The sequence below is a fragment of the Rhinolophus ferrumequinum genome, chromosome 10 (assembly GCF_004115265.2).
Source record: "Rhinolophus ferrumequinum isolate MPI-CBG mRhiFer1 chromosome 10, mRhiFer1_v1.p, whole genome shotgun sequence".
Classification (NCBI taxonomy): domain Eukaryota; kingdom Metazoa; phylum Chordata; class Mammalia; order Chiroptera; family Rhinolophidae; genus Rhinolophus; species Rhinolophus ferrumequinum.
The window spans coordinates 54,475,033-54,484,240 of record NC_046293.1 but is presented as its reverse complement, the minus strand read 5'-3'; the positions used below and the strand labels follow the sequence as shown (position 1 = coordinate 54,484,240).

At 40.6% G+C, this 9,208-nt stretch overlaps 1 protein-coding gene across 1 annotated transcript; it reads right to left on the bottom strand.

Annotated features, from left to right (window-relative positions):
• Nucleotides 1-1,687: 1,687 nt before the first annotated feature.
• Nucleotides 1,688-8,769, bottom strand: NEUROD4 (neuronal differentiation 4). The gene is made up of 2 exons (XM_033118314.1): nt 8,483-8,769; nt 1,688-2,692 (listed from the first exon to the last, which is right to left on the bottom strand). The coding sequence occupies exon 2, from the start codon at nt 2,681-2,683 to the stop codon at nt 1,688-1,690; it is 996 nt and encodes a 331-aa protein (XP_032974205.1). The 5' UTR covers nt 2,684-2,692; nt 8,483-8,769.
• Nucleotides 8,770-9,208: the final 439 nt, after the last annotated feature.

Sequence of the window (9,208 nt, the reverse complement as noted above, 5' to 3'; positions counted from 1 at the left end):
AAGGAAAGAAAATAACTTAGACTGAAAGAAGATAATAAATAAGAGGGCAAAGAAGGCAATATACACAGAGAGTTTGGCAGGTTTTAAGGGCTCGCTGAGTTGTAGATAATGACATATTAATCTGCTTTATCACTTATATTCATTGGCCTTGTTTGTGTACTGTGTTTCCCAAACTTATCCTATCTGGCAGGACTAGGATGTGATCCACTATCACGTAAACCATTTCAGCTTTTTGTTTGTTTTAAATAATTGTCCTGGCAGATTGAACAGGACCGTAAAATTTCTCAGATTGCATTTCTCTGGAAAAAGATACATTTGACAAAATTAGTGCTGATATAAAGGAAGGAGGAGTCAAATGGAAAAAAAAACCAAACATCCTGCAAATTGAGATAAACCTGTGATGAAGATACAGATTGGTAGAAGCATTCACTGACCTTGAATTTGATTTCTGCATCCCTAAGTGTGGTCACTTGAAATATTATCTACAATATGTAATAATATATTTTGGAAGTGAGGAAGAGGCAGCAATTAGTGGGGGAGGAGACACAGAATTATATATATGTTGGAAAAATTCATTTGGTCAATAAATTGATTGGTGCTTGTCCATTGGTGTGGACAGAGGTAAGTGGTTTTAACCATATTCTCTTTAACCAAATAAAATTCATCTTGCCCAAGAAAATCTAGTGGTTTCCCTAAAGACAAGTGTGAGCTAGAGGGAGTCCCTGAACTATGGTTCGTTAGTAGAGCCAAAAGCCATTTTATTGCTCTTGAATGTGACCTGGGTGGTTTGCTGATTCCAGTAGCAGCACCTGAGCTTCAGAATTTCCAGAGCCTTCTGGTTATGGAGGCCATGAAATGGTCTAGATGACTTCTCTAAGTCCCATTGTTCATAGGAGTCCGAGGTTTCAGTGACTTGCTTGCGCCACCTCCAGTAATGAGAAAAGTGCCTTTGAAATGTTATCAAGAATCAAGTTGGTATGAGATCTCTATTATGGTTCTCAAATTACCAAGGAAGGTATGTTCAGCTTTCAGCCCAACAAGAAATGGAGTTGATCTCTTAAAGAATATGCTTTGTTATTCACAGTGGCAACCAACTTAGAATTTCCACTTCTGGAGGCTATTTTTAGATAGATGCAAAGAAGTCCTATCCTTGAGTCCCCAAAAGACGTGCACCTCGTGCTCCTTTGGCAACTCCATTTGATCGTTCCACACAGTGTCCATTCCCTAATTATTCCTCAATCCTTTCAGTTTCAAGAAGTTGATAGGAGTCATCACCAAAGCATAGAATTTCAGAACTGTGAAGGACTTTAGAAATCATCTAGACTTACAACACTGCCTGATTTTACCAGTAAGTAAACGGAGGCCAGAAAGGGAAAATTAATTGACATAGATCATTTGATAAGTTTTTGGTGCCACCAGAATAGGACCTAGGGCTTCTGTTCTATTTCCACATGATTGTAAACGATCAAATAATGTCACTTGAGAGCACTAAATAAAGGAATCAATACAATTTGAGAAGCTGATGAGAAAAGAGTGTGACATATGTAAGGAGGCCTAAACAGACGGGGACTATTATGTGTGATACACGTATAGCAATAGGGTTCCTTTAAGGTCATTAGGTCTTCAACGCAACCACTTTAATTATGGGAAACGTCTCCATATCATCCGAAATGCTGCTCTTATTGCCCTAATCCGTGAAGATGGTATTGAGTTGAGCCCCAATGACATGGTGGGTGTAGGTATCATAGGACATATCTATGGGAACATCGTAGCAAGCGGTACCAGCCTGAAAGGGCGTTGAATGCACGTGCCCCGAGCTTAGACTTGCAGAGGGGTAATGTGGTATGAAGCTGTAGGATTTATCCAGGTCAGGAGAGGCTTCTTGCTTCAAGGAGAAGTTCCCACTGATGCTCAGGGGCGGAGTAAGCGGACCCTCATAAGGTGGCGTGCTGCAGTCAGGGGGATGACCCCCAAAGGATGATTCGCCCAAACTCTTGAATACTGGGGGTTTGAGATTAATAAGATGTGTTTCCATATGGCCATACGGAGGGCTGGGGAGCCCGGGAGACTGATAGTTGAAGTTGTGGACAGAGATGGCAGAGTCACAAATAGGAGATTTCTCCTCCTGCTTCTCCAGGAGAACAGACTGAGGGCTCAGTTGGAGACATCCAGCCACCAGGTTGCTTGTGGGCTGAGAGAGCCCTTTACAGAGCATCTCCACAAAGCCCTTCCCTTCAGGCGTCTGGCCAGTTTCCAGGACTTCAGACAAAGCCCAGATGTAGTTCCTGGCCAGTCGAAGAGTCTCTATCTTGGAGAGCTTTTGGGTCTTAGAGTAACACGGCATGACTCTCCTCAGGTTGTCCAGGGCGTCATTCAGGCCATGCATCCGGGTCCGTTCTCTAGCATTTGCCTTGACTCTTCGAGCCCTGAACCTCTCAAGACGAGCTTTTGTCATCTTCTTTTTCTTGGGACCCCTTCTCTTAGGCTTCTCCCCATCCTCTTCCTCCTCTTCTTCTTCCTCAATACTGTCATGCTCTTCAGCTAAGCTGCCAAGCAACCCATAAGCAGCTGGTTTTCTCTCCTCCTCCTTCATCTCATTCTGAGAGCCCAGACTTTTGTCCATCCAGGATGGTGTGTTGACCAACTCTGACGTGTCCTTGGGTTTCACATAAGTTTTTGCCATTTCTAGGTTCTGGAAAAGGAAACAGCAATATTTAGTGCCTGTGAATATTTGATTTGATTTAAAACTAAATTTTCTTTTCATACCTTGGATCTAAAGCACAGTATTTGTATTGGGATTTAACTTATAATTATCTAGTCCAAGTCTTCCATTCTACATAACTAATCTAAGACTCAAATAAATGCTTAGGACACTCATTTAGCTATGGCATACTATAAGAAAATCAACTACAGAAAAAGGAAATTGACTTGATTATTCATTACAGTGGCAATGCCTAACTCTTTTTATCCTCAGGTTCTTTACCTCATGGATATTTTACTCAAAAATAACCTGTAAACCAGTCAAAACATATTTGCCCAAATAGAGAAACTTCTGTAAGTGAAAAAGGATGCTAATGTAATGATAATTATATAAAAAGGTATATGAGAATTATAATGATTGCAAAATTTTAAAGGCATATTAAGTAACTAAACTGTTGTATATTTATATCATAGAATAAATGAAAAACGGTAGTGAGATTATTCAGACTACCTTCTATGTTCCACAAAGGACTGCTCAGCCTTTCTTTAGAGCCATATCACATATATCTAACCTGTAGCATCCCACATTTCCCACTGACGCTGCCAACGATTGACTTCAAGCATCTCCTAGGAAAGAGCCATGCCACAGCTGGCTGGTACACCATGTGGCCATGAAATAGTTCTCTCACCATTACCAGAAGAGCGTTTTGTTTTTCAGCAAGCATTATGTGGTCTGTCTAATGTGAGTGGTGTTAGAGGTGTTACTGACATGGTGTCGAAAAAAGATCAGGAAAAAAGGAGGGTTCCCACTGATCATCTTTCAAATTCGCCCATGTGTTAAAGTGAGAACTCTTTTCATTGCACACGCATCTCACACCATCAGACAAGGATATGGCAGCAGCTAGAATTACAAGGCAGAGGTCTACCAAACCTATTTAAGATTATTTTAGTGCAACTATTATAATACTTTATTAAAAATGAACAATCTGGAACAAATGCTAAATGTAACAGAACACAGTGACTGCAAACATTAAGCGAGGAGGACTAGTTCAGACAAGCACGGAAATAGTCTGACTACTTTAATTCACTTAACAGATACTCTTTAATCGGAATTCTTTATGAAAAAAAAAATGTAATTTAAAAACCAAAAGAGACTGGTGTTTTAGCAAACATTTTGCATTCATTTCTGGAAGAGGCTGAATTGTTTTGAGATTTGTTGAGCGATTTTTAGGTATATAATTTACCAAATAAAAGCATCTGATAAGCTCCACTGGGGCATACCAGTTCACCAGCCAGCCACTGAAATGCTAAACCCTCTATCACCTTCGTGTATCAGAAAGGGGAGAGCATGATAAATGTTTTTTGGTCCTTGAAGCTTGAGCCTCAAATCAATGAATGCAGGGATTAGTACATAGCTTTTAAAAATACAAATATATGATTTGGTTTGTTTCTGGTAATCTGAGCTTGTTTTCCTTGTAACCTCATTTACCTCCTATAAATAATTAATGTTACTGCATTGCAAAAACAGCCTAGGTTTCATGTTAATCAGCACGGAAATCATGTCAGCTTGACTTACTCACTTAATAAGGCTTCCTGGGTAAGCAGCTTTATTGAAAACACACGTTGGAAACTATTGGTCAACTGGCCGCCCAGGCCAAGTCAGAAAATCCCACTTTTAATATGGATGATGGAGCTTGTGTGCTGAGCTGCGCTTCTAACTCAGGCAGATATCCAGAGGGAGGGTGAAGGACCTAATTAACTTTCTGTTAAAGTAACACAGACCTTTCAGAGGCAGGTGCACTCTGAGGCCAAAGAGGATGGAGTGGGCTTGGGAAACCTAATGTTCCACACGTAATTATAATTACGTTTGTGTAGCCTTATAGCAAACCTCTGAGGGAAATAAGGATTGTTGTGCTCATTTTATAGTCGATGTCACTGGGGGTCAGGTAGACTCAGAGATGGAAATGCAAAGACATAGAGCTGGTAGCGCAGGACATAATATCAGTTCTTCTCATTTTAAATCCTGGGTTTTATGTTTTTTTCTCTTCCTTCTTCCATCATAGCTACAGGAAAAACAAAAAGGCACTTTGACTTCAGGAGACGTGGATCAGTAGAGCTAAGTCACCAGGAAGTGGCCATTATCCCAAGGGACACTAGTTTAGGCGTTCTCTGCTGTGCCTTTTAACTCTCATATTCCAGGTTTCCTTCCACTTCCAAATTTTTTTCTTGTTGTTTTCACCCACTTATTCCCCCTCCCACTCCTTCTTTTTCTCTTCCTTCTCTTTCTCTCATCTCCTCTTCATCATCATCATTATCACTGGGCCATACTTACATGCATGGAGAGGAAAGAAGGGAGAGAAGGACGATGCAAGAGAGGAAAGAAGAGTGAGTGTCCTGAATTGCCCCTTAAACTGGACCCCATTCTAGCCTCCTAGTTGATCTTTTTTCTAACATCCTCACCTCCCTACCTCCGGAGTTTAGCCAAGCTCTGTCAATCCTCACCCCCATCAAGAAGTGGGATCAGGAGTTATTGATATCAAACACATTAATAAGCTCTTTGATCTTCCATTTCCTCTTTGATCAAATTGGGATATAATATATTTCACATGGTTCTTGTAAGACAAATAAAAATATGGGAAAGGATTTTTGTAAACTTCAAATGCTATCAAATATTATCCATATATTTATTTATCTTGTGTTTATTCTTGGGTTTTCTTATCTAATCCCTTTACACATGTTTGCTTATTCAAAAATCAAAATTGTTTTCTCACAGGTGAATAGTAAAAGTAGATTATATTAACCACTGTGTCTCTTGTTATCTACATGGAAACTCCTGTGATTGGCTCAGAAGGTCGTCTGACAACTGCTCAATAGCCCACTCTTTTTCCCAATGTGGCTAGAGAGCAGGCTCTAGAGTCAGATGACCTGAGTTCAAGTTTCCGCTGGATTACTTACTAGATATGTGACCTTAGCCAAGTTTCATAATCTTTCTGAGACTCAGTCTCCTCCTATTCAAAATGGCAATAATAATAGTCCTACCTCACAGGATTGTTGTGAGCATAAAATGAGCTAACCTATTCAAAGACTTTGACTAGTGCCAGACATCAAGTGTTAGGTCTTATTGTTTCTAAACTTCACCATGAGTTTTTCTGGCCACATGGACTAAAATGGGCATAAGCACAATTTAAGCATTGATTTTTATGCCAACAAAAGCCTGCTTCATCTCAACCTCCACTTCAAAAAATTCCCTAATAAACCCATCCCTTTAACCCCCCAATGAAACTAAATAGCAAAGCTTTTATTATGTTGCAAGGGGTGAGGAAACAGATGCCTCTACTAGATTGAAAAAAACTTTTCCACCATATTCAAGAGGGAAGTTAACCTCTTTCGTTCTGTTTTGTCCAGCAGTTGGCTGGACGCTCCTACTCAGTTACATGAATATTCAGGTTCACGAAGATTCTAATGGAATACAGACAACCATTGGCACTAGTTATTTTTCCTTTTGTCTTTGATTAAACAATATTGGGGACATGACTTTCCTACCAGAATTAAGTTCCAGAGCTCTGAGAAGAAAAATCAAGTGTCTCTCAAATCGAAGTAAGAGCCAGGACTCCTCACAGATAAAAAGAAAAACTTTCCTTTGATTTTTCCACCTAAATATCTTCAATGTATCAAAAGATTAGTGGGGAGAGGGAAGACAAATATCCAGTTTTAGAGCTGAAAATGTGTTTCGAGCAGTTCTGGGTTTTGATCATGGAAACCAAGCTGGTTCTCTCCTGAAGAGGTACCTAATTCTACCATGACGGTTAGCCTGTTAATAAACCAGCTCAGACGTATATTAAAAGAAGCATGAAACTGAGACCCTCTTCTGTCATTCACTTACTAAATGGGAACAGAAAAATTACTTGAATTCTTTTACCCTTAAAGCAAAATGGAAATAACATTTTTGTCTCTCATATCTCATTTAGAAGCTTTTATGAAAGGCAAGGAGATATTGCAAATATGAGTACTTTGTAAAGTTATTGTGCATATGTAAGGGTTGGCAATTTTTTAGTTTTTTAGAAGTGGTATGAAAAAGTCTATAGCACTATTTCACAAAGTATTGTGATACACAATTTTCAGGTTTCCCCAACTCCTAGAAAACAAATTATCTTTCAAAATATACATGAAGCAGAATCCAGTATGACAAAAACCAATGAAATACTGGCTCTGACCCTTCAAACACTTTCCAATCCTATAAAGCCCATTTTATCCTTTGAACTTGGAATTTGGATTTCCTTATGCATTTACACAATATAACAGAATTTTCCCTTTTCTTTAGGATCGTTCCATGAAATTTCAAGTTTAGCTAATTCTCTCAAATTCAAAATTTTCTCCCACTTTTTTTTCCTTTTTTTTCAGTTTGCAACCTGTTCTAGAAAAATATTTTGCTTGGGCAATTGTAACTACCTAATACTTTCATTGTTGGGGCTGAGGTCATTGATATTACTACCATGTGGAAATGTCCTGGAATTCGTCCTATGCTTTTACTAATCTTTTGTTTGTTGTGGAGACGTTTCAGCTGATGAATAAGTGGGTAAGGAGCACTTGCATATGTATTTGTGGTGATTACACAGTGTCTTTCCTCTTAAAAGCTGATTGTACTCTTCACCTCCTGATTCTATGTCTAACTCCTAAATACAACAGGAAGGGAACTATTCGGCCCAGTTTCTAGGGAATCTAAGGACCAGATGGACTCAATGCCTTACTCCGAGTTGCAGAGTCTTTGCACTGAAAAGACAGAATGCAGACCAGGATGCTCACAAGTTGTACTGGCTGGAAACAGCCAGTAGGCTGTTCTGTGCTCTTCCTATCCAAACTTTGATACTCCAGCACTTTCCCTCTTGATTAATACCTGTACACTCACACATACGCACACCCACATGCACGCCTTCTGCAGCATAGCTCCGTCATACTTCAGTTTCCATAGCCTTAGATCCTACTGGTGAACTTTGCAAACAGAGGTTACTCAATCCTTCAGTTTTCCTTCCTTGTTCTTCAACATTTCACTTCTGGTCCTTGTGTCCAAAAATGAGGGAGGCAATTTACATTTATTAGAATTTTTCTGAATACAGTTTTTGGTTGGAGGAATGATGTGTGAGAGCAGGAGGCAAAAATAAACGTGTACGATCTTTCTCTTCTGGTTTCCTATCTGAAAGAACTGAGGGAAAGGAAATTTTCCCCCACTGTATTCCAACTGTCTAAGGATTGTTAGCAGACCAAATGGAAGCAATGGTGAGAATATCCTCATGTCTTTCCAATATCTTCTCCTTCCCTATTCTATTTTCATTCTCCTTCCTCTCCCCACCCCCCACCACTCCTTGCATAGCCCTAAAATTCTATGAGTAGAGTGGTGAATTGGGTCAATTTCTTCCAACCTCCTTGCTGAGCCACCTTGAAAAAGCACTTAAACTTTCTGGACATTTTTTTCTGCATTAATAAAATGGAAGGGTGGGTTTGACAGGAGTTGGGGTAGACTTATAATCTCTATAAAAATGATTGAGAGTATCTGAGTTTCACTTTGGGTGACAGGTGCTATGGGAATTAGTGAAATTATTAGAATTTTAATATCTATCCCAAAATGTTCTGACTCTCTCCACTTCTCTACCCAAGTTTCCCAAGTTTTACTCCCTTCTCACTTAGCCCAGAAGAGGCTTGCATCACCCCAACCGCTCCTCTGGGTCTGTGGGAACTTCCCACAGAAACTTCAGTAGCCCCAGTGCCACCCCATCCTCTGGCTCACCTCTGTCAGTGGCAGTCCCTGGCGTGAACTCTGTGAATCTGTGTCCTGGAGGAGACTCAGGAAGCCAAGTCTCTCTGACAATCCAGATCATAGGAGAATGAGGTGCTTTTAGCGATCCATGTTAAACCGGGCCACTGCTTCTTAGGAATGCCACTGGGTCTGGTTTCTTTGGTTGCTACTTATGCTGCTACTTCCTTGGAGTTCTGCCTGCTCCCCCAGGACGTCTTCGGGCGAATGCCCCTGTTGTCGCTGTTTAGCCGGGTCTTCAGTACCTCCTCTCCCTGGTTAGTTCCTGGAGTGGCACTTTCAGAACCACAGCCTCTGGGCAGCTCCTGCGCTCTGGCCCCAGCCTCCGAATTGCCGCAGTTTTGATTGTTTTCCCAGCTGACCAGGGAGGGGTGATGCTGGCCGCAAACTAACTCCTCCCCTTCCCAAGCGGAAGGACACACCTACTTCAGAGGGCCCCTCTGACCAGGTCCAGCTTAGTCATTCATTCGTTTATTTGTTTGTTTGTTTGTTTGTTTAAGTGGGGATAGAGGTTTATAGAGGGGGAATATGGAAGGAGAGTTGCCGAAGTTATGAGTAAAGAAAAAGAGCACTGAAGATTTTTGTGGTTAAAAAGATAAGAAATGGGAGTGGAACAATGTGGGCAGAATGCAGAAAGAAAATTGGAAATAGACTTGGGGAGAGAGAGCTAAGAAGGGCAAATTAAAATGTTGGCCCACA

Coding starts and splice junctions, on each gene's coding strand:
- NEUROD4 (XM_033118314.1), bottom strand. CDS start 2,683: ATGGCAAAAACTTATGTGAAACCCAAGGACACGTCAGAGTTGGTCAAC.